This window comes from Fundulus heteroclitus, unplaced genomic scaffold (genome assembly GCF_011125445.2).
Source record: "Fundulus heteroclitus isolate FHET01 unplaced genomic scaffold, MU-UCD_Fhet_4.1 scaffold_64, whole genome shotgun sequence".
Classification (NCBI taxonomy): Eukaryota; Metazoa; Chordata; class Actinopteri; order Cyprinodontiformes; family Fundulidae; genus Fundulus; species Fundulus heteroclitus.
The window spans coordinates 81,235-107,845 of record NW_023397077.1 but is presented as its reverse complement, the minus strand read 5'-3'; the positions used below and the strand labels follow the sequence as shown (position 1 = coordinate 107,845).

The following is a 26,611-nucleotide window of genomic DNA, read 5'->3' as shown; positions in this document are numbered from 1 at the left end:
AAAAAAAAGAGAGAGAGCAAAAGTTAAAAGCTGAAATATGAGCCAAGTGACCAGATATTGTAACTAGTCCATGCATTTGTTACTTCAAGGCTGGACTATTGTAATTCTTTACTATCAGGAAGTCCACAAAATGCAGTTCAAAGTCTTCAGCTGATCCAAAATGCCGCTGCAAGAAATCTGATGAAAATCAACAAGAGGGATCATATTTCTCCTTTTTTAGCTTCCCTTCATTGGCTTCCTGTTAAATCAAGAATATAATTTAAAATTCTTCTTCTAATGTATAAAGCCCTTAATAATCAAGCTCCATCATATATCAGTGCTCTGATTACCCCGTATGTTCCTACCAGAGCACTTCGCTCTCAGACTGCAGGTCTGCTGATGGTTCCTAGAGTCTCTAAAAGTAGAATGGGAGGCAGATCCTTTAGCTATCAGGCTCCTCTCCTGTGGAACCAACTCCCAGTTTTGGTCCGTGAGGCAGACACCCTGTCTACTTTTAAGACTAATCTTAAAACTTTCCTTTTTGACAAAACTTCTAGTCAGAGTGGCTCATGTTACGCTGAGCTACCTCTATAGTTATGCTGCTATAGGCTTAGGCTGCTGGAGGACATCAGGGCCTATTTCTCTCACTCTGAGTTCTACTGTTCTCCAGTTTTGCATTGCTTGTTGTCATTTCTGCTTTAACTTTCTGTTCTCTCTCTTTTTTCTTCATAGTAGGTACACCTGGTCTGGCGTTCTGTTAACTGTGACATTATCCAGAGAAGACGGCTCACCCGCTACTACCATCTAATGTAGAACAGATTACTGGATCAATGTGTGCTTCTATGCTTTTTTGTCTCTCTTGTTGTGTCTCTGCTCTGTCTTCTGTAACCCCAGTCGGTCGAGGCAGATGACCGTTCATACTGAGCCCGGTTCTGCTGGAGGTTTTTCCTTCCTGCTAACGGGTGGTTTTTCTTCCCACTGTCGCTTCATGCTTGCTCAGTATGAGGGATTGCAGCAAAGTCATGGACAATGCAGACGACTCTCCCTGTGGCTCTACGCTTCTCCAGGAGTGAATGCTGCTTGTCAGGACTTTGATGCAATCAACTGGTTCCCTTATATAGGAAATTTTTGACCAATCTTTATAATATGACTGAATTTGACTTTGTAAAGTGCCACGAGATGACATGTTTCATGAACCGGCGCTATACAAATAAAATTGAAATGAATTGAATACTGTTCGACATGTGCTTAAGAGGAAGTATTATACTGCAATCTCTTAAACAATCCTAGCAACACAAATTCATTTTGCAGAAGTCATTACCATAACACTCAATCCTTAAATAAAAGTTTGTGGAATCTAAAAAAGTTAGAAGAAAAAAAGTGGCAATGTTCAATGCGGTACCGCGCGCGAGCTATTTTTAGAAACACAACGTCACAATGACGTCACATCACGTGGTACGCAGTGGGGCAAACTTCTGAACCCCGCCGCTGCTTTGCTTTAAAAGAGACATGCGTTAGCCTAGGTTTTACTCGGTAAACGACTGCTTTTTCCAAATCTAAGACCATGGTTTTTAAACATTGTTGCTATGGAACGTGCAACAGCGACTCGAGGTACGCTGATCGGCCGCATATGAAGGATGTTTTCTTCAAGACTGCCGAGGAGAAATGTGTGACACCGGGGCGGTCGGCCTACACAACAGTTCAACCCGGAAAAAGTTACCAAATTCAAGTACATATGTAGCAAGCATTTTGTCGGAGGAAAGGGCACAACCGAAGAACATCCTGACCCAATTCCAGCGACATCAAGTCAAGGTAAGAGTATTTTGGTGGCCGACATGTTAATAAAGTAGCGCCTGCTACCATGATCGCATATAGGCTATCATGGTAGCAGGCGCTAACATGATAGCCTGCTACCAGGATAGCTTACTCAAAAACATTTCAAATGAGACAAACATTAAACATATACCCATTCCTGGACGGTGATTGCAAACAACAACAAAAAAAAACGGCCGACGCTGCCATGACCGCCGCGCAGGAAAAAAAAACAAAGCTTACCGTTCATCAACTCGGCCAGTTTTCCAGTCTTTTTAAGCCCTCGAACCTCAAGCCATCGTTTGAGCTGAAGGTTGGTGTGTTCTTCGACAGTGCGACCAGTAATCCGTGTGCCTGGAACATCGTCTTGGGAAAGTTTAACGGCTGTAAAGTCGGTCATATCGCTGGTTCTGTTGCGCTTGTAATAGCTGGGTTATCCGTGCTTTCTCTCCTGTATGCCCTACCTAAGCGGCAAAAGGGGCGTTGCTCTTGAGACGGTGACGTCACGTGCGCGGTACCGCATTGTGAGTAACATTAAATTACATCTAGAACTTTTGAACATTTAGAAATATTTGGAAAAGAAACGGATCACATTTCTACAACATTACCAGTCTACAGTCTGCTGCACTCCTGTATACAGAAGGCCTGCGGACCTGGCAATCCTGTTACCAATGTGATTGTTTTTGTTGTTTACCCATGGAGCCCTGCATTGGTCCAGATAAGCCACTTCCTGCACTTGGTTCACTTGAGGCATACCAAGACCGATATTTTTATGAAGATCAGAGGTCCTTTCTGTGAATTGCACTTTCACACCACCTCAAATAAACCAGACCTAAGCAAATGAGCCACAGCTGTATTCAGTGGGACTGGCGTAAGACCCTCACTCGACAAATAGGGCTGAGATAATGTCATTTGTCATTCAAAGACATACTTCCATCTTCCTTGGCTCTGGTGGTTTGGTAAGACCCTCATGCGTAATTTCTCTTTCATAGCATTTGTTTCATGTCATAGTAGGGGGAGAAAAACTGACTCCCAGATTGCCGAGAGACCGGTTTAAATAACAAGTATTCCCAGGGGCCAAATCACAAGATTTAGATCAGTTAACACTGAATGTTTAAAAAATGGTGCAGTCACATCTAGCTTGTAAAATCTAGCAAAAGTATGAGAGGAACCCAAGAATACAACTGGATACACCCACACACGGAAAGAGCACAATAACACAGTATTCATCAATGTTTTTCTCTTGTTTACCAAGATAACTTCTCAATTTTGGAATTTAGAACACACTTACCGTAAGAGGAGAAATACACATCTTGGGAAAACCCTAAACTAATTTCGCAACAACACTTTTATCAGTTAATTTTAGTTTATTTAAAATTTTATTCTTAATTTTGCCTCAGGGTAAATAAAATATCTATTAGGGATGCAAACAAATAATTGAATTGTGATTAGTTGTCGATTAATTTGTTTCATCTAATTAACTGATAACATCTGCTTAGACTTTCTTTCAGTGTTGTATTATGGCTGGCATCCAGCAGAGGGCGCTGCCAGTCATTCTAAAGTGGAGCCACACCGCAGTAATAAAAGAAAAAAGGAAGGGCGGATGCAATATGAAGCGGTCAAAACGGAATCCACTGTGGGATAATTTTTGCACTGTTTAATGAGGATGCTAAATGCTCTTTATGCAGTTCTGTTCTTAAATATAAACACTCAACAAGTTCTTTAAGAAGTCAGCTAAATAGATCTCATTTGGCCGAGCTGCATGGTGGAGCACAATTAGTTTCTCAACAAAAACGCATGCATTTGCTCTGAAGCCAAGAATGTGATGACAGAAAAGCAGAGGGGATTACACAAAAAATTGTAACATGATGCTAAAAGTTCAACTGATGTTGAGGGCTTTTGTGGGTATTATTTGTGTTTTATATATTTATTCTCTTCAACTTGTTTCTATTGAGTAAGCTAATAGGTTTTTGTTTTGATATATTTTATAACTATGTCCAAGTTTAATAATATGTGAAAAATCCACAATTTTTGGTTATTCAGTAAGCTTTTAATACAGGAGGCACAATAAGCTGTTAAAATATAATGACGTGTGTCTGAAAATTCACCATGTTGTAAAAAAAATAGCCCTTCATGTTATGGAAAGACCCTCTTGATGCAAGAGAAAACTAGGGTTTTTAAGAATTAATTGTTAGTCGTTAAGATCAATAAACTTTAGATTAACTTATTAATCAATAATTTGCATCCCTAGTAGCTGTCTATCTGTCAGTCGGTCTTTGTGTAACCTACTAGGAAAATTAACAGATTTTAAGATTTTAAAAGACTTATGCCATTTTCACATGTTCTATTTGTCTGCTGCAAACCCTAAAAACATCAAAAAGATCCGACTTTACAAGAGGAACCTGATCCATTTGATCATGACAAGTTTAGATTTTTCTGAGGAAGATTCATGAGCAGGAATATATCAAAATGAAAAATCCTCAGTCAATAATGAAAACAATGAATGACCATTTTCCATTCATCAACTCATGATTTTGTTTGGTGCCCATTGAGTACTTGATGCCCTACGCGCAGTGCGCATGGGTGGAGCAAAGGCACCGTTAGGGGTAATAATGTAAACACAACTTTTTGTAGCGGTTAAAAGGGAGAACATCCAAGAACTTCAGAACCAGTAGGAAGATACCACGTTGGGGGCAAAATTCTGGGTGTAGGCAGTTAGCAACCTTAATAAAAGGAAACACCACACCTGCTTGACGGTGCTCTAGCTGGTATAATAAGCTTATTATGAGAATATGTAGGAAGCATTTCACATAAGACAATAAATGCTATGAATGGTTTAAACACCTTTTAGCTCTGTATAGCTGTGAACAGAACTAGGATTTCAACTTTACCTGGATTTGGGCAGATACTTTCAAAACTACAGTCATGGCCAAAAGTATTGAGAATGACACAAATATTATATTTTCACATGATCTGCTGCCCTCTGGTTTTCATGTGTGTATGTCAGATGTCATCACATAGGTACAGAAATACAACTGCAATCATATTATGAGTAACAAAAGCTTTTAATGGCATTTAGAATGAGTTAATGCAGCAAGTCAATATTTGCGGTGTTGACCCCTCTTCTTCAGGACCTCTGCAATTCTCCCTGGCATGCTCTCAATCAACTTCTGGACCAAATCCTGACTGATAGCAGTCCATTCTTGCACAATCAATGCTTGCATTTTGTCAGAATTGCTAGGTTTTCGTTTTTCCACCCGTCTCTTGATGATTGACCACAAGTTTTCAATGGGATTAAGATCAGGGGAGTTTCCAGGCCATGGACCCAAAATCTCTGTTTTGTTCCCTGAGCCAGTTAGATATCACCTTTGCTTTATGGCAAGGTGCTCCATCATGCTGGAAAAGGCATTGTTCATCACCAAACTGCTCTGGGACGGTTGGGAGAAGTTGCTCTCGGAGGACATTCTGGTACCATTCTTTATTCATGGCTGTGTTTTTAGGTAAGACTGTGAGAGAGTCGACTCCCTTGGCTGAGAAGCAACCCAACACATGAATGGTTTCAGGATGCTTTACAGTCGGCATGAGACCAGACTGGTGGTAGTGCTCACCTCGTCTTCTCCCAACCAGCTGTTTTCCAGATGTCCCAAACAATGGGAAAGAGGATTGATCAGAAAAAATGACTTTAGCCCAGTCCTCAGCAGTCCACTCCCTGGACCTTTTACAGAATATCAGTCTGTCCCTGATGTTTTTCCTGCAGAGAAGTGGCTTCTTTGCTGCCCTCCTTCAGACCAGGCCTTGCTCCAAGAGTTTCTGCCTCACAGTGCGTGCAGATGCTCTCACACCTGCCTGCTGCCATTCCTGAGCAAGCTCTGCACTGGTGGTAGCCCGATCCCGCAGCTGAAACACTTTTAAGAGGCGGTCCTGGCGCTTGCTGGTCTTTCTGGGGCGCCCTGGAGCCTTTTTGGCAACAATGGAACCTCTCTCCTTGAAGTTCTTGATGATGCCATAGATTGACTGAGGTGCAATCTTTCTAGCTGCCATTCTCTTTCCTGTTAGGCCATTTCTGTGCAGTGCAATGATGACTGCACGTGTTTCTTTAGAGATGACCATGATTCACAGAAGAGAGACAATAATGCCAAGCACCAGCCTCTTTTTAAAGTGTCCAGTGGTGTCATTCTTACTTAATCATGACAGATTGATCTCCAGCCCTGTCCTCATCACCACCCACACCTGTGTTAATGGAGCAATCACTGAAACCATGTTAGCTGCTCCTTTTAAGGCAGGGCTGCAGTGATGTTGAAATGTGTTTTGGGGGATAAAGTTCATTTTCTAGGCAAATATTGACTTTGCAATTAATTGCTGTTATGCTGATCACTCTTTATAACATTCTGGAGTATATGCAAATTGCTGTTATAAAAACTGAAGCAGTAGACTTTGTAAATATTAACATTTGAATCATTCTCAATACTTTTGGCCATGACTGTAATGCCACAAATTAATTTTGTGTGCTTTTTAAATTCAAAGTACAGCATCACAGTTCCACTAATAAACATTTTCTCTTCTACATTTTAAGATTTTAAGATTTGCATGTTAGCTGCTGAAACATTCTAACATAAAATGTCCACAGTTATTAACAACACAACTACTAATGTTTATGCTTGCTTGTGATCACAAGGACACATCCACGTGTAGTCCTGATAATGATTCTCTGATCAGAAAGTGCAATCTACTAAAGAGGAGTTTGGGTGATCCCTGAAAAACTCACCAGCAGTAGTCTAACAGATGCTGAGGAAGCACAGGAATGTAAACATGTTGCCAGTACATTGGATACAACATGGCTGCAGACCCATGTACACAAGCTGTCAACTGCAGGCAAAGATCAAAAATACAACATGTGACAACTCGTTTCTCTGCCTTCATTCTAACAGCAACACACAGGATTTAGAAATAAGATTTATGTATGTCAGTTTCATATGGCAATAGAACACACCATGACTGAACAAATGCTTGCCTTGATCCACTGTTACCATCTGAAGTTTTTACCACTAGGTGTCACTATATCCCCCTCCCAATAGTAAGTAGGGTTGGGAATTGATCATTCCGTTTCTCTTATCGATTCTCTTATCGATTCCAATTTGGGGAATTTTTTTAACCTCTTAAACAAAGATAGACATGGTATTAAGCATTTCAATTTAAAGTAATACTAATTCAAGGCAGTCAAACTTTTTTACAGTAGCAGGCCACACACTATCAGGTAGGAGGGTGCACTTATGCCGGTGCCCGAGCCCCGGAGGGGAGAATTTAGAAAAATACAGTCTCCCTGATGTATTTTGGAAGCTTTCAAAACAGGTGATTATTTAAACAATAGAGTCAGAGTGCATGTTTCAAATTGAATAAGAAGCACACAAAAAAAGAAGTGAATGATCAATTCTTCAAAAACAACCTTTGTTTTTTTTATTATTATTCTTAAAACATTATTTTTTTCGCATGATGTTATCATGTTTTAACAAGGTAAGGTAATCTCCATTTGCATAAAGTTAGTTTAATTTGAATTACTAGCACCACATAAAACAGATCAGATTAGGTGAGGTCTATTCATCTTATTATTATTATTATTCACAGTTCTGTTCTAAAAACGATCGTAACATTTCTTCACGAACAAAGTCGAATTTTTATAATAAAAATACAGGGTTGGAATTTGAAATTGAATTTACATGTTGAATTTATTTCAGTAAAATTGCTCTTTCAAAATCTCTTCTCAGTTTAATTTCACTTGCACTCATCACACACGATATATCATCGGCGAAGATTCTAGAGACGAACACAAAATGCATCCACTGAAAAACTTTGATAATTTGCTGCTGTAATATTATATTCTATGTAATATTATAGATTTTTCAGAATTAAAAGCTAACAGATGTGCATAATCAAAAAATATTCAGTATTGTAAGAAAGCCCACGCTGTTTCTGGATAAATACATTACTGTATGAGTTAAGTTCTACTCCGTTTTATGCCTCTTTCCTTGTAAGTTTGAAATGTCCCATGCTCCTGAATGCACCATACCTTTCTGACGCTCGTGAATGCATCACACTGGTCTATGAACGCAGTGCTGTGTAGATGCACGTTTGATCTTCCGCTTAAGACAAAGCTTTGCAGTCTCAAAACTCACGTCGGCTCTCACGGTTTATTGTTGTGTGTGAATGACAAGAGACCACAACAAATAAATCAGCCATACCTCGGATAAAAACTTTGGATTTAATGTTGTTCATAACACCCGTAGCCCTGCGACAGACTGGTGACCTGTCCAGGGTGTACCCTGCCTCTCACTCAGTGAACGCTGGAGATAGGCACCAGCAACCCCCGCGACCCCATGAGGGATTAAGCGGATCAGAAAATGGATGGATGGATGGATAACACCCGTAAATTTGTAAACCAAACTGCCAAATAACAACAGTTTTTTTCCCACAAGAGGTTTAATAAAACGTTTTGATATCATTAATTTAAGAACAAGTAACTGCGTTGGTCACATTTTAATCCGTTTTCTTCGTTGATATTCAGTTGTACAGAGCGGGGTGCACTTCCGCGACAGGGGACGCATATGCATGCCCTTTTCGGCATAACACTGGTCTGTGTTTTGATTGGAAAAGTAGCATCTCGGTTGGAACAAGGAACCCAATTACACGTTAATGTTGCTCTCAGTGGAGACAGATGCAAAGGTGATTTTTGGGATGTATAATCGGGGAAATGTAGGCGGCGGCAAGAGCTGCTATAGATGGCGATTTGCCGTCGTTGACCGGCTACTTTTGACTGCCCTGCTAATTAAACATTTTAGAGATATAAAAAGACAACAAATAAACATTAAAGTACGGTTTATATAATGGGTTCTGTAAGATGAGTATAAAACTCATCTAGAGCCTAATCTACTTTCAGCAGTTATCATCAGTTATTGCAACCGTGAACTGCAGAAAATACGGTCCAAGCGGCTCTTTCTGAGTTTACTCTCTGCTCCTGTCAGGATGAGCTGCAGCTCGTTGTGAGGCGGGATATTTCAGCGTTTAGAGCCAAAACAAGCCACTTCACTTTCAGAAACAAGTCCAAAAAAACTGCAACCCACAACTCATGAAATTTACAAGCGACTTTAGAAAAAAGAAGACCAAAGTCGCAAGTGGGCTTCGCAACAGTGAGCATTCTTTCTAAGTGCGTCGTATCCCTTCGCCGCTCTGGTCGGTAAACAACTGTCCCCGCAAATTCTACATTATAAAAAAGAAAAACCTACCGAAAATCCTTGCTCTCATGTCTTCTTGAAGACATTCTTCTTCGAAATGTTGGCTACAGATTACGTGTTTTCTCTCTGGCCAGAAGTTCGATGGTAAATCCTCCCTCTTCAAGTAGGCAATCCAACAAAAGAGCCGGTGGTGGATCATAAATTGGAAAGGTGAAAAAAACTAACGTTTTTTTCACTTTTACCCAATGTATTGGAACATCCAACTGCCATGCATGCGGGCAATGTCACTTTAACAATAGCTCTCATGAGTTTCAATGGTGAAGTCCTCTCGAAATCCAAAATAATTGTTATTGATCGCAGCTGTGTACAACAGTTCCTATTGAATTAGCTTGTGAAGCGCAGTGCCTCACCGCAACTATACGTCACAGGATGTGATGTCAGGCAGCCATTATTGCCCAAATATGGCCAATGATGGCTGCCCCATACAGTGATCGAGACGTGAATTTATGCTTTTATTTTCTTATTGATTAACGCTAAATTCATTAAATCACCATGGACGTATTACTTTTAGGTATAGCTGATGATCCACTGATTTTTCCTTGTTGACAGGACTTCTCCTTTAAAATGAAGCCAAACTTTTGATCGCTTTACCCGATGGGGCGCCATTTTTTTTGTTTTGCTTTTCTAGATTTACACCTGATCAAAAGTCGTGCTGCCCAGAGCCCTCGGCTCTGGTGCTGCCTGGAATCGATAAGAGAATCGTTAAGTGAGCTGCCAAACGATGCCATGGAATTGGTACACACGGAACCGGTTCTGAACAGGAACCGGTTTTCGATTACCATCCCTAGAAGTAAGTTCATAAACACCTAATTTGTAGTTCATCAGTTAGACTGCTACAATATTATTTTTTCAGATTGTAATTGCTGTATAAATTATGAATTAAAGTCCTATTTATAAAGAGTTTTAGCTTTTTTTTTTGCTCTCTTACAGTACGTTCACACCGAACGAGATACAGGCACATTTTTTGACTGGCTCTCCAGCTGTTGGTCGCTTGACATTTCATCTCCCTCTCAAAAACAACCCGTGCCAACAACACAGCCATTTTCCCCCCTGTTCACTTCACCGCGTCATCAAATAGGAAGAATGTCTATCCGCTTGCTGGTTCCTCCTGTCTATTCAACTCACTGTGACAGATTTACCGAGCGAGTCACAGTTCTGTATGTAATGTGAAAAGCTGAACAATGGTGTCGGCGCCCCTGGGTCCACCAAATTCTCTAGAGACGTGCTTACAGCGGTACTTCGTCTTCCAGGATCCCGCATGGGGAGCTGCTGACCCGAATTCGGGGGACAGGTCCCTCAGAGAGACAAACTACAGCAAATTAAAAGAAAAGCTCAGGTTTTTTAACTTGAGTGAAATTTCGCTTTATTTTACTGGCAGTTTTGCTTCGCTCTTAACGTGTCCTGCGCATCATGGACCATTAATCCGCTCCTGAAAGCACCATTACATAGGGATAAAATGTAACTCACCCAATCCAAACGTCTGATTTGTGTTCGGTGTGAACGCACCGTTAGGTGCTAATGCACCAGTCTGTTCATAAGCTGCTTTGTGTGTCTCTTAAATGTTTAAGAGCGCAGCGGCACCACTTCTACATTCAGTGGAACCCCGGGGTTAGGCTCCCAACAATACAACATCAAGACAATGAAGTTTTTGCAGTTACTTGTTAAAGTTGCTGCAGTAATTTATTTTCTAGAGATGACACCTTGTGGATATTGGTGCAGAAAACTCAAATTCCTGTTATCTAATTAAAAACTATAGATTAAACATTGCTCCTTAAACCAGCATATCTCTAAAAACTAAAAATCTGAAAAACCGTTGGTGGCATTATGCTCCACCTAAAACAGCAGATGCTGCGTGTCCCTAATAAAAAGTCTTTCACTCACTAGTTCACAGGAGAACACAAACATAGCTGGTTTGGTTATGCACCAAGTAAATTAAAATAAAAGACAGACAACAGGCAAATAATAGCATTGCTAAACTCCTCAAAAGTCCAATACTGACAGTGCAGAAGAAGAGAGAGGAAACAGGAAGTACTACTTACAGTGCTCAGTTTGCTACAGCAGATGAGGATTCGACGTTCATAAAGCATACTAGCGTACAGATGAAGCATGTTATTGACATCTACTGCTACAAAGTACTCTGTTAAGTTTCTCTGTAGAGGTAGAACAAAGACAGAATCAGGACAGTTGTGGTGAAAAAACTATATGATACAAATAATTTGATATGGGTTTCAGTTCATGTATGGAAAATTTCCAAGAAGAGCACAGAACACTATTAGAGCCCTATTGATGTTGTAGGGATACAGTCAATACTGATGTTTTAAATTGAGCAGTCATTACTCACAGTCTGATATATCTAAACAACTGGACCTGGTTGGGTCTAAGAAACCACTTTAGATTTGAAAAGCAAAACATGGGAGGCCCATCCAAACACTTCACATTGAATATCTATTAGATGAAACTAAATGTGGTTGTGATGTGCTTCAGGTTGAAGAAAGGAGATGTATTTGTATAGTAGCTTAAATCAAAAGCACAAAAACAATCAGATCTTTACAACCAGAGGCCAGGATGAGAACCAACACATCTCTTCAGGGTTAGTTGTGATTTTAAGTCTCAGAAATTTGTTTTACAACCAAGTGGGGTGTATTGCTTACCTGACTCCGCCAGATGGATTTGCTCCGCATATCCATCTGGAAACCTTCCGTTGAAGTAATTTTGGGAAGGGGCGAAAATACTGGTTAGCTGATTGGCCTATGTTGGTGATAGACGGGCCAAATAAACCAATCAGATCAACGAAGCATATGACGTACTTGTCAACATGCTTCGTCGTCGCTCTGTTACGAGCGATGACGAAAACACAACCACAAGCCAAGCTACTCTTGCTGCTGCAGGTAAAGGCTCGTTAGCTCAGCAAAGAAATACTCTGTAATTCTGATAAAACTTGCTCGATAGCCACGCTAACGCTAGTTTCATCGGCTGAAGCCGCCATGTTCTTTAGACTGAACTGTCGCGCTTCTCGTTGCGTCACACCTCAACCGGCCCCAAAGCCAACGCTGATTGGACGTTCGTTTGGTGAACTGCTCCAAATTTTCTTTACCAGAAAGTAGCCAGACTGATCTGCGAGTGAAACCTTGAAAGCTCACGAGATCAGGATGGTCTCACGAGGCTAGTGTATTGCAACTAAAGTTTGAAACATAATTGCATGAGAAAATGGTACATTACTGATGGGAGTACCTGACTAATAACTGGTCTAATGAAATGAGAAAATGTTGCCCATCTCTTTATGAATTAAAAGGTTTCATCCACTGAGAAACATCTTCATGTATCAGGATAAACGCATACTTATCCAGTGTAAAACAAAAAGAAACTACTAATGTATTTCTATTTATATATCATCCATCCGTCACCTATACCCACTTATCCATGCAGGGGTAGGGGGGCTGGTGTCCATCTCCATTGGGCAAGAAGCAGGGTCCACCCAGGACAGATCGCCAGTCCGTCACAGAACAACAGAGTCACACAGGACCAACAACCATGCACAGACACTCACACCTAGGGGCCATTTAGAGAGACCACTTAACCTGACAGTCATCTTTTTGGACTGTGAGAGGAAGCAAGAGTACCTCATCTAATATCCGTTATCATATCCAGTTCCAGTGTTAAATGTCTTCCTGTCAGCATCCTAAGTCCCAGAACGTACTGTGTAAGGACTGTATGCACAGTGAGCTCTTGATGACTCTCAGCATAAGGTATGTCAACACTCACATTCTCGGGTATGCTGGGTAGTTCCCTCATGTCAGGCACGGTGAAGAAGGAATGCTGGAGAAAAGAGACCAGTGTGATGGAGAGGAATAAATACAAGACTTGCATTTGCTCAAATAATTACAGAGGAGACAGTTAAGCCCAAAATTATTCCTGTTCCTGGCAGATTTAGATTTTAAATTATTTTAACCAAGATGATATCTTCTGATTGGAAATGAGGCAAAGGTAATAAAACAAAATCTATTTGAAAATATTTTCTGTTTTTATTGACATTTTATTAAAAATGACATGTCAAATTAGTTATACCTTTCTCAATAGTCAACGAAAAAAAATCTGTATTAGCATGACTGCAATCAGTCTCTTATTTTGCCTGCCAACCAGGTTTCTGCTCGTTTCCTCTAGCTTTTTGAGAATCTGTTTTAGTGATGCAAGTTTTTGAGGTTGGTAGGCCACCTTGGCATCATCTTAATCTTTAGCTCTCCACATTGATTCTCTCTCAAATTCAAGCCAAGACTCCAGAAAACCATTTTTCTAGTCAGAAGAAATGCATTGGTCAAAATAAAAGATTACTTTAAAGGTATACTATGCAACCGGGGTGGATTTTCGAGCGAGGCTCCCCCCAGAGGGCGAAAGTAAAAGTGCAATGTCGTAAAGATGCTCAGCTGTTCTGGTTTCTCCGTCAAGCCAGGCACGGTGGTTTGAGTTTAGCAGACAGGCAAACGCAACGAAAAGTGGAAAAAACGGCAGTACAAACAATGACTAACACAGTGAAGGTATGAACATCAAGCTTCCCGCAGCGCTATCTCTCAGTTTTATTATTATTATTTTTATTTTTTTTTATGTTGGCGAGACGCTACCGCCACCGCCTCGCCAAGCCGCGGCCGCTGCCTCGCCGCGGTAGCGTCTCGCCAACATAAAAAATATTAAAAAATTAATAATAATAAAACTCGATATGCTTGCATGTTTATTTGACGTTAACACGCGGTTCTTTGTTGTTGCTTTCGCGCGTGCATATAGTGAATGGCAGGGCAAAAACACATGGAGTTCTCTCCGTAAAGCGAGACTTCTGTGTGCGCGGGCCGAGGGCTCTTGCAATTGCAAGTGCGGTATTTCCCCCACAGACCACCAGGGCGGCCGAGAAAACCTTTCTTCGACCTGAAATGACTCATTTAATCATCCAAAACGGTATGCAGTGTTGTAGTACTCGAGTCCGAGACTCGAACTCGAGTACGAGTCATTAGCTAAATTTAGAGACTCGTGACTTGACTTGGACTTGAGCACTGATGACTCGAACTTGGAATCGGACTCCTACATTCAGATCATTCTGACTCGAAGATTGAGAAAAAGACTCGACTTTTTTTTTATATCATTAGGCTATAATTTTAATATGTCATTAGAATATTATTTGGTGTATGATTTTAATATCTAAATGGCGTACCGCGCACGTGACGTCACCATCTCACGAGCAACGCCCCTTGCCGCTAAGGTTGGGCAAACAGTGTGAGAGCGCACGTAGCAACCAGCCATTACACATGCAACAGATACAAGGATATGACCGACTTTACAGCTGTTAAACTATCACAAAAGGATGTCCAGGCGCCCATTTTACTGGGAGAACTGTGGAACAACATACCAACGTTCAGCTCAAACGATGGCTTGAGTGTCGAGGGCTTAGAAAGACTGGGAAACGGGGCGAGTTGATAGAAAGGTAAGTCGATGTTTTTCTTCTGCTCGGGGTTCATGGCATCATCGGCCGTTTTTTTTTTTCTGTTTGTAGTCACCGTCCAGGAATCGGTATAAATTTTCCGGCCCGCCGAACAATTTAGTCCGGCCCGGTGTCAAAATGCATTATCATTATCCAACGGCTATATCTCCTCGCTGCACCGACCGATCTGCACCAGATTTGTTGTGAGTCATGGTGGAACGCTGCCGAACGCGTTTGTGGGAATCACCCGGTGGACGGGCGAGGAAAATGCGTGACAGCATCTGCGGTGGCGGGCGGCCGGCAGGCACCGCGGCGGTGCGCGAACCCCGCCCGCCGGCCAGAGTGCGCTTGGCTGCGAGGGCCGATCGACGCCGCTTGCAGCTTTAACATCCTTCATATGCGGCCTATCAGCGTACCTCGAGTCGCTGTTGCACGTTCCATAACAACAATGTTTAAAAACCATGGTTAGGAGACATCTTAGACTTGGAAAAAGCAGTAGTTTTACCGAGTAAAACCAAGGGTAACTACAGCGAAAGAGTTATTAGTGCAATGGAATGTTACTGCTTCATGTCATACATCACACGTCACGGCATGTTCCTACAACGAACTTGGATCAATAGTGACTCGACTCGGACTTGACTCGGATTTTTTTTTTAATGACTTGGACTTGACTCGGACTTGAACACTGGTGACTCGAACCTGGACTCGGACTCGAGGCATAGTGACTTGACTACAACACTGACGGTATGGAACACATTAATTAACTGAAAAATGTTGCATAGTATGCCTTTAAACCCAAATCTGATTAATGTGGGGCATAACTGGACACAAAGACACACCATTCTACAATGATAAAATATATTATGTGCCACAAAGTCATGAATATAAATGCAAATATGCAGAAATCATAACTTCACAAAGTTAATTTTCCTGTGTTGTGATGAAGTTAGGCTTACCACACCAAGGTGAACGGGGACTCCAGGCTCAGGTATGGGGAGAGTATGTAGTGACACCAAGAGCTCTTGCCATTGGCTTTCCTGTAATATTACAACAATATAATCCCATGCAGTGATAATGTAAAAAAAAAAAAAAAAAAAAAAAAGATCTGCTGTCATAATGAATAATTTCAAAAGGTAAGAGTTTTGAGAAGAACTGCAGAAAAGTTATGTAAAGGGGATATGGAGACACTACAGATGTTCCCACAGATGCGTGCAAACCATTAAATGTCATTAAATAATGTGAAGATCAGCAGGGATCAGGGAAATCTGTATCAAACTAATAAAAGCAAGGATCATTTGAAGATAAACAAGAACCAGATCTAGCATGCAGAGAGGAATGAGTTATGTGTCACCTGGCATTTGACAGTGCAGTCCGCAAGGATATTCAGCAGCTTGTAGAAAACTTCAAACCAGGGCAGGTAACTGAGAGGATGCAGATAGGGGACACCTTTCAGAAATGTGGTAACCCATTCAATGTGGCAACATTACAATTATGAATTACTGGTGGCAAATCTATTGATTCATTAAATTAATAAATAAAGGCACTCAACAAAAACCTATGTTATTTGAAGCTTTTACACATTTGGGGTTCATAGACAACACTAAACTAAGGAAAAGACACTTTTCTCAGAAATGTTTTTTTTAAGTAATGAAAATTATTATTTTTGGCTTGATCTACATTTAAGACAGAAAATGTTTTTGGTGGTTCACAAGTAATTCTTTCCTTAATATCCTAATATCATTACAGACATGATCTCTGTGATTTTCATCTCCAAAAAACAGCTGTATTAACATAACCAAAAAGCATTTAAGCATCTTTATCCAACTGTTTATTTCGGTTAGGGCTGGACGATATAGGAAAAAAAAGTATATTAATAAAATAGAAATCATATTGATCAATATCAATAATTATCAACAAATTCAAAATATATATTTTAAGTGCTGCCCTGGCCATTTTATGCTGTTGCTTGGCAACCTAGTTTTAGATAGAGAACACACAATCACTGAATTCAAACTGAACCATTTATTCAACCAACTTTTTACCAAAACTGCAAGTTTTTTAAAAAAAAAAGAAAAACAAGCATGTGCTCTCTGAACTCTTTGAGAGGGGTGGAGCTTGGTTCCTGGGTCTGTGTTTGTGATTTGTTGAGAGGATGTAATGATGTAATATTAACCTACATGGCTAGAATGCAAAGGGAAGAAAAACTGTTATTCTATTGACCTTTTTATTTACCTATTTTTTCCATCATCCATATACATCTATTGATATACATCTATCGATAGATAGATAGATAGATAGATAGATAGATAGATAGATAGATAGATAGATAGATAGATAGATAGATAGATAGATAGATAGATATTATATTTATTTATTTTTTGATACTGAGTTATCTGTGTAGGAAGACCTGTGTTGCCACACACCCAGAAAACGCTGTGACAAACATGTCAGCCCAGTATGGTTACTCTTAAAGCCCAAGCAATGCTTAAAATAAATAAATATTTGTTTTATTGCCATTTTACACTGCTACACTAATGATATTTTATTTATAATATCCATTTGTAACAATAAATAATTTCGTTTTCATTTATTTATTTCATTTATTTATTTAAATTAGGACAATGCACATTCATCAACATGTCAGCTTAAAGCGACAATGTAAATATGCCAGAATTAGCACAACACCTAATTTGCACCCGCTGTCCTAAGGCAGGTAAGAACAGTGAACAAGTCCATTTAAAACTTTAAAACAAGGCATGCATCCAAAAATATCTGATGACGTTCAAAGTCTAAAATGTTGTGCTTACTTAAAATGTTACAATCTCAGATGCTTTAGAAATAAGTGCTTAAGCTGAAAGAAATAAAACTCAACCCAACACTGCAGATACTGCCATTTAGTTAAAACACAGGTTTTAAATCTTTAGGTTACTTTTGTGACCCCGGTTCTCTTAAGTATCATGAGTGAGTGTCTCACATTGGGAACACCTTCAGCGTGACCTCATCAGAAGCTCCTATTCTATTACGTCAGCCAGGATTGGCTGGAAAATAAGCCTGTCAGTGTCAGAGATGGCAGGGTCCCCCCCTATATATAGGACTGACAGTTTATTAAAAAAACAAAAAGAACCGCCTCTTCCTCGCAACGTTAGAACAAGGAGGGTGATTTGGTGAGACACTCACTCATGCTACTCAGAGAACCAGGGTTACAAAGTAACCTAAAGTTCTCTTTCATAGCATTCATTTTGTGTCTCACATTGGGAACGAAAAATATTCTGACTCCCATACTGCTCAGCAGATCCCACATCACGTGCCTGCTGTCTCTATTATAATTATTTTTATCACTTAGTGCTTGGTGTTACACTAAGTACTGAATGAGCCAGTGACAGAGCTGTGACATCAAGTTTGTAAAACCGAGTAAACGTGTGAGATGAAGCCCCGCTTGCTGCAGCACAAATCTCTTACAGGGATACTCTCTGAGTAGAGCCCATGAAGAGCTTAAGCCCCTAGTAGAGTGGGCACACAGGCCCTCTGGAGGCTGATGTCCTTTTGCGCTATATGCCAGGGAATTGCATCAGTTATCCAATGTGCAAGTCGCTGTTTTGAAACAGCTTTCCCATAATGATATTTGGCCCAGGTGACAAACATCTGGTCACTTTTCCTGACCTGTTTTGTTCTCTCAAGGTAAATCTGTAAAGCATGCACAGAACAGAGACTGTGTAGCCTCTCCTGTACCTGTGAGAAAAAAGGAGGAGGATGAAAAGCCATCAACTCAATGTGAGAGTATGACCCCAACACTTTAGGCTCAAAAGCCAGGTTGGGAAGCAACCAGCGTCAATAGAAGCGCTATTTTTAGAGTTACTATCTTTAATTCCACCTGATCCAGTGATGCAAAGGATGTAGTAGTGAGAGCATCAGACACCAGGGGTAGATCCCATGATGAAGCAATGGGTCTGGAAACAGGGAGCTTCCTGGGAACTCATGCGGACTTCCCGCTTCATGCGCCACACTAAGGGATGTTGGCCAACAGTTTTCCCCTCAAAGCCTATGTGGCAGGCTGAGATTGCTGCTAGATAGACCTTAATAGTGGAAAAGGCTTTTCCCTTATCAATCAGGTTCTGTAGGAAAGCTAAAATCACAGCCACAGGACACTGAAAGGGTATTTCTTGAGTTTCCGAGCACCATTTTTGAAATACTGACCATTTGTACTCATACATAGATTGTGTTGCAGGAGCTCTAGCGTCCTGTATTGTCTCGATAAGATTTTGTGGGAGCCATACGGACTGTAGGTTAAGCAACTTACTGGCCAAGCCCATAGAGCCAGTGTTTCTGGGTGGGGGTGAAAAATCTGTCGTCGTGCCTGAGACAACAGATCCCTGCGTGCAGGGAGCGACAACAGCTCCTGCCAGAGGAGCTGTGTTATTTCTGCTAACCAGTGTTTTGCTGGCCTATTGGGCGCAACGAGGATCGTTGTCAGACCCTCTGTTCGTACCCTGGCTAGTGTGGGTGAAATGAGAGCTATTGGGAGAAACACGTAAAGCAGAGCACGAGGCCAGGGGTGGGCTAGTGCATCTACCCCCAGAGGTGGATTGACAGACAGAAAATGTCTGCTGCTCCAAATTATTAGTTGTGTGCCTGTTGATATAAGCCACCACTGCTGTGTTGTCTGTTCTCAGGATGGCGAGAAAATGCTTTAACGTTAGGTGAACAACCATTAGCTCCATGTAATTTATGTGCTCGGACTGCATTCTTGGACCCGTTTCCATTCACCATTTGCCGTTCGCATATACACCCAAAGCCCGACAGGGAGGAATCTGTTGTGACAACCTTTTTGTTCCGCACGAATCCCATTGAAACACCCTGTGTCAGTGCATCTGTGTTCCGCCATGGACGCAGTGCTGCTGTGCAGGTTGCAGTAACTCTCACCATGTGATGAGGAGTATGGGGCTTTAACCTCTGAGAGGCCAACCATCGTCAGATTCATCTCATGTGGAGACGTCCCAGAGGGATTACGACTAATGCTGAGGCCATCAGTCCTAACAGCTTTCTGCAGAGTCTGAATACCAGGTTTCCTCTCTGAAACATGGACAAGCAGTTGAGCATTGTTTTCACTCTGCCCTCCGTTAGGCTTACTCTGGCATGGATTGAGTTCAGAGAGAGGCCTATGAAGGATATCCTCTGAGAGGGAAGCAGGGAACTCTTTTCCGAGTTTATTTTGAAGCCCAGATCCATCACCTGCTGTGTTATCATAGCTGTATGGTCTTAGGCTTCCTGGTGGTAGGACGAGGCAACCGGCCAATCGTCTATATACGTTGCCACAGATTCCCCGCCTCCTGAGCAGACCCACTGCTGCCTATGTGCACTTCACAATCCCTCATACTGAGCAAGCATGAAGCGACAGTGGGGAGGAAAACTCCCCTTTAACAGGAAGGAAAAACCCCAGCAGAACCGGGCTCAGTATTAACGGTCATCTGCCTCGACCGACTGGGGGTTAGAGAAGACAGAGCAGAGACCCAGTAAGAGAAACAAAAAAGCACAGAAGCACACATTGATCCAGAAATCTTTTCTACGTTATATATTACTAGCGGGTGATCTGTCTTCCTTGGATAATGTCACAGCTAACAGAACGCCAGACCAGGTGTACCTACTATGAAGAAGAAAAAATGACAGAAAGTTAAAAGATGAAATGACAACAAGCAATGCAAATTGGAGAACAGTAGGGGAACTCAGCAGAGTGGGAGAAATAGACCCTGATGTCCTCCAGTAGCCTAAGCCTATAGCAGCATACCTATAGAGCTAGCTCAGGATAAGCTAAGCCACTCCAACTATAAGCTTTGTCAAAAAGGAAAGTTTTAAGATTAGTCTTAAAAGTAGACGGGGTGTCTGCCTCACGGACCAAAACTGGGAGTTGGTTCCACAAGAGAGGAGCCTGATAGCTAAAGGATCTGCCTCCCATTCTACTTTTAGAGACTCTAGGAACCACCAGTAGACCTGCAGTCTGAGAGCGAAGTGCTCTGTTAAAATTGGAGAAATATGATCAGCGTTGCGGCCACCCAGAGTGTAGCTTATGTCTTGGGAGTATGGCTACTCTGAGCCGACCAACGTACAACCGTGAGGCGGTAAGTTGACCTTGAGTATTACTACTCGTTTTGTGGTATTTCTACCAGGACAGCTTCTCATCTTGATACCAGACCAACTCAGAGCAAAGCGCCCAGCAACCAAACTTGCGCGCAAGACTATGGACAGTTAAGCTAGGCTCCGAGAGAGAGACAGTATCGAAGAAAGAGCTAGTTGGGAACTTCTGCTCATTGCGAGAAGAGGTTTTTGAGTAAGAGGCAGCATCAGCCCTATATATATAGGGGGAGGGCCCATGCCCTCTCTGACACAGACAGGCTTATTTTCCAGCCAATCCTGGCTGACGTAATAGAATAGGAGCTTCTGATGAGGTCACGCTGAAGGTGTTCCCAATGTGAGACACTCACTCATGATACTTAAGAGAACCGGGGTTAGAAAAGTAACCTAAAGATTTAAAACCTGTGTTTTAGAACCATTTAGATCCATTTCCATAAAAAAAAAATTAAAACAGAAATTTGGGTGGGTAAAAATATCAAATTATCAATGCATTGCAATACATTCTTTCCTAATTCTAAATTGATTGAGAGGATTTACTTGTTTTCTTGGCCACTGGGTTCATGAGCAACATTTGAGTAATTCATGTTGTATGGGCAAAAGCTAAATTGAATGTAAATAAGGTAAATTATTTTACTGCAGTGTTACTACAGTGGCAGACCTGGACTACCAATGATTACCTGTCAATCGCTGATGCTATGACATGGGTTAAAGCAAAAATAATCAGTTTGACTGAAAAATTTCCAGTCAGCCCATATATTCCCAGGGCCGTGTACATGATGCCACATTACGTACCACACTTGCTTATTGTGCAAAGTCAACTTTACCCAAATCTGGTAGTTTTAAAATATCCATTGACAATTCCTGTATCTCTCCCACCTTTCAGCTTCAGAGCCTTGGACAGCCTCTCCATCCTCTCCTTCACTTTCCACAACCCCCTGGTTAACTTTCATCTCTGCAGCATCAAGTTATTCCTTCATACTTTTTGTGTTTTTCCAATTTTCCAATTTACAGAAATCCGTTGCAGCGACAGAGAACTTTAACCCATGCGCTATGAGCAATATTAAATAGGTCTGCTTTAGTCCTGAGGTGCAGGGTTGCCTAGTCCACTAATTATAAGCGACTTTGGGCTTGTTTGTTTCTAAGGTTTCTTGTAAATTTTGTTAGTTTGGGGTTGCAGCTTTTTCGGTTTGTTTTTTATCATGCTTGCCTATTTAGGTTTGGCTTTTTTTCCTCAACAGAAGCCCTTTTCCTGGTTATTGCGCTGCACAACAAGAGCTATAAGACACCGACTCGCACCGCTACTGCGTGACAGACAGCGGGAGGTGGCTAAAATCTATCCGCATCTCTGCATACTGGCCATCTGAGAATAAAAATCATCACATTAGATGTAACTGATGCATGCTATATTTTTCATGAAAATTTCAACCCAGCAGTTGAAAGTCGGCCAGTCTGTAACACCAAGGCCACTTTTTCTCCCCAATCCAGCACTGAGTAATCAAATAATTTAAATTTTTGCTCTCCATATTCATCACAAGTATTACTGCGCCTGTTCTTTATTTTTTGATGTGTTATTGTTCAAAGATTATGAGAATTATCCTAGTTTATAAGAAAAATGATAATAATTTAGGTTTACATGTACTTTACTTCAGTGTTAATACAGTGCTGTCATGTTTTCACTTTTGTACTCCATACTGATATTTAATTGGTCAAAAATATTAATACATCCACTCGTATACAATGACTGTTCTTAAGGACAAAATATAAATATCCAAAATGTAATGACAGGTACTCTTAAAACAATCCGTACTTCTACTTATTACAAAATAAATCAATATCAAAACATTCAAATCAATATCAAATCAAAACTGAATCAAATCACGAGGCTCTTAACAATACCCAACCCTAATCAAAAATATGTATCCTTTTGAATAACTCACACATTGTCTCTGTTATCTCAAAGGTCATGCTTAACTTGTTTTAATGGTATTAACAATATGTGAGTCAGAAGCTGAAACACCAACATGCAGACCCACCTGAGAATGCAGTAGCAGGTGTGTGCTCCAGAAGAGAGGCGGCAAAAACCAAATCTCTGCTTACTCTCAATGTCAGTCAACACAAATGTGAAGTTCTGGCCAACTTGGTTAATTGTTAGGCTGCAGGGGGACAGACGAGAAAGCACTTCATATGGAGGATATGCATTACAGAAAATGAAGAACAGGCTGAAAGTTAGACCATCCATACTAAGTTCAGATATCTGTCAGATCAACACTGAGACGCACTTCTACTCATTGAGTTTGGACTCCAAGGAAATAGAAAAGCAAACTCATTCCAAAACAGGTTTATGAAAGGGAAAGGGGAATGTGTGTTGCATTTTTCTGCATGTGGGCAGAAAACTGTCCTGCTGAATACATCACCATACTGATGTTGGTCCAACAACACATACATTCACCAGAAAATAGAAAAAGGGAACAACAGAAAAAAATAGGATGTTTTGGTAACTCTACGATAGCTATTAAGTGGTGGTTTAAGGCTTAAATCTTATTTGATTTTTATATATTTTCCTAGTCTCTTTTTAATTTATTTGAAATTCAATCAAAAGCAATTAATTGCTAGTAGACATTAGAAAGATCTGTTAAATAACAATTTCTAAATTTGCTCCAAACACCCAACCCCTTTGATCCACCTTTAAACCAGTATATGTTTATTTTATTTGATCTTATGTTTCTGTTATATAATCTAAGTTATGCTTTAACTTGTATTTTTCTAGTTTAGGCATCATACTGAAATTTGCTTCTAATCCATTTTATTTCCTTTTAATTTTTGTCACTTCAGTTACCACTTACTAAAGTGCTTTAGGAACAGCAAGCCTGTCAGTTGGCAAAAAGCATAAATACAGGTTGTTTAGGAAATTCCAGCAATGTGCATGTTTGGATAGTTGAGTCACAATGATATCTGTATCTCAATGTGAGTACCTGTCCATGCTGAAGGGGAAGCAGAACTTTGGCACAGTAAGAAGAGTTTCCTGTGAGACACAGAGAAATAAATCAGATGCAATATACAAAAGTGAACAGAGTTAAAAAGGTAGACTTGAAAAAGCTGATGTTGCAAAGAGGATATTTCAAGTTCTGGGGACAAAAAAATTGATATATAAAAATAAATTAAAATGGTTTTACATATAGAAGGTGCCTAAAAACAAAATGCCATGCGACAGAGCTGCAAATGTGTCAAATCAGTTCAAGTCTTTGCAAAATCTGAAAGTAGGATAAATAAATATGGTACGCTGTGTTTAAACCTGATCGGGGTAGTCTGCAGGAAACTGCCTTTGCACCTCCGGTCCTGTTTCAAGTGGACAGAAACAAGTTAATAGATTACAGCCCAACCATTCTCAAAACAAAAATTAATTGCTTAATTAAATGCTAGTTTTAATTGCTTAATTAAATGCTTTTAATATGTTAAAAATAAATAATAAATATTATGGTCAATATAATGTAAGCTGTTTAAAAGATTCAACATTTAAAAACAGCGCAGACTAGAACTGATGTCTTTAAGAGTATACAGGAAATGATGAAATGTGACAGCAACAGGAAGGAATTCTAAGAGATATAGTCAACAAGCTCTTCTTAGTATCCAGGAAATAAGTCACACACAGCAGTTGAAAATTGCCTTTTACAGAAGAGGAAGACTGGCATTTTTAAAAGAAACTTTCCTTCAAAGAAGTTATAAAAAGCTTTACACCATTACCATCCACGTTCCCTCATGTGGCTTCATCAGGCAGCAGCGACTGGGACCCCCCCCAAACTACAGTGGGTCACTGTCCTGCTAAAAGCTTGGTGAGTTTAGCAACAGGGTCACTAGTGGTTCTCACAACCAAACCATTTTGCCTCAGTTACGTTTTGTCTCTCTGCCATACCAACACAAAGATCACCATGAGAAACCTGCTAACAATCTATTTTTAGGCCGGCCTGCCGTACGGTAGTTTACCACTATTGATGTGGATATTATTGATATGAAAAACAAACAGAATTTGACTGAATTGTTTGATAACCAGGATGGAATGTGTGTAATTCACCTGGAACCTGTATGGTTGGATTTAATTTACTTTTTTCCCATAAAATGCCTCGAGGCAACATTTGTTGTGAATCGGTGCTATATAGATAAACTAAACCGAATATGTTAGGAAAGGGTTTATGTGGCGCTTAGTAAGAACAGTTACCTTCTGTTGGAGGATGTCAGACAAACTCCTTACAAATTCAAACAGAATGGACATGGGTCACATTGGTAAATCTACCTTACTAATTTACTCTCCAACAAAAGAAACATCTCTGACCTGCTGGAAACACGAGTACAGAAAAACAACAGATCCCAACAAACAGCTTGCAATATGCATGTGTTGCTCTCTTCCTTAAAACTAAGTGAAAAGCAGTTTTGGATCAGTTCCATAAGCAGAAAAAGGTAATGACTATATCCAAGGATTATCAGTGCACTAAAGGCAGGCAGTTGTCCTCTCTACATAGGCAGAGAGCACAACTGCCTGCCAGCTAAATAACATGCCAATGTTGTTGAACAGTGAAAGGTTGTTCATTACTGTCTAAATGTAGTGGAAGGTTGTTGGGTTGATCAAACTGGCAAATCAAGCCTGACTTCCAACATTTTTGTAAGGCATGATTTAATCAGGACATATGGGCTTTAACTGCATTTCCCAGGCTAAACAGGGACGGTGGCTGGTTGACCTGAGATACTCATAAGAATGTTTCCATGGATGCTTTGATGAGAAGCTGAGAGTCAATGAACTTACCAGAGCGATGCTTCCCTGGGTTAGCTACTTCCAGATACACTTCAAATGTTGACTCTGGGCTCTCCCTGGAACAGAAGATGAGAAATGGTTTTAAAAGCCAAACTTGAAGGAGAAAATAAAGATTAAAGAGGTGGAAGACAACGCTTTCTTCCTTTAATGTTGCTGAGTGTAAAACACCTTACCGATAACACGATTAAGGTTCAAATGCTGACAAAGGACATAGCAATAATATCAGAAATGTAGTTTCCTGTGGTTTGTTTAACTTTAATGGTGGCAGAAAGATGTTCTAGACCAGGGGTGTCAAACTCATTTTGGTTTAGGGGCCGCATTCAGCTTAATCTGATCTCAAGAAGGCCACACGAGTAAACTCATTGCAAGATGAAATAGAACTAATAAATGTGGACTTGTTGCTGATTTTTATGTTAAATTAATTTCACTTTCAAACAATATATTATGAATAACCTCAGCGTTTTTAAGAAAAGTATGTACAATTTCAACAATACTTTTACTCGGTTAAACATTTACTTAAGTGCATCATGCATAAGAACTGATCACAGTGATAGTACAATGTTGAAAAACATTTATTCACAGTTTTTGGAACTTAAAAACACTGTCCTACATGACAAAATACATCAAACAGATAAAAATTAAGAAATTATTTAAAATCAATTTTCCAGATTTGAAGCTCAGTGCTACCATCTGCTGATTAAAACACAGCGCCCCAAGTGGACAATATAGGAACTGCAGATTTTCAATTAAACGAAGTACATGTTTTTTTCAATAATTGTTTTATCATTCTCTTCCTTTTATCTCCTCTTTCACCTTTTGTTTTTTTTATTCTTGTTCTTCCTTTTCTCTCCTACTTTCCCATTGTAGTGTCCATATCATTTGAGATATTCCCCACATGAATCATAATAAAACTATTCACATTCATAAATCAAGCGGAGCACTATGGCAAAAGCTGTACTGCTCCACTTGTGAAAGACAAATCTGATGAGCTCTTTTTGGCATTAGGACAACAATTCTTATTGCCACATTGCCAGACAGGACACTGAAAAAAATAAATTATATATATATATATATATATATATATATATATATTTTTTTTTTTTTTTTTTTTTTTTTTTTATATAATGATAATGCATTTAG

General features: G+C 40.2%; 1 protein-coding gene across 1 annotated transcript in view; it reads right to left on the bottom strand.

Annotated features, from left to right (window-relative positions):
* The window catches only part of dennd1a (DENN/MADD domain containing 1A), a gene marked incomplete in the record, with an annotated part of 97,961 nt that overhangs the window by 60,774 nt on the left and 10,576 nt on the right, over nucleotides 1-26,611 (bottom strand). The window contains 9 exon segments of the mRNA XM_036133556.1: nucleotides 6,557-6,657; nucleotides 11,117-11,227; nucleotides 12,840-12,893; nucleotides 15,498-15,578; nucleotides 15,893-15,962; nucleotides 22,701-22,820; nucleotides 23,640-23,689; nucleotides 23,960-24,003; nucleotides 25,463-25,527. Coding sequence (XP_035989449.1) covers nucleotides 6,557-6,657; nucleotides 11,117-11,227; nucleotides 12,840-12,893; nucleotides 15,498-15,578; nucleotides 15,893-15,962; nucleotides 22,701-22,820; nucleotides 23,640-23,689; nucleotides 23,960-24,003; nucleotides 25,463-25,527 — 696 coding nt within the window.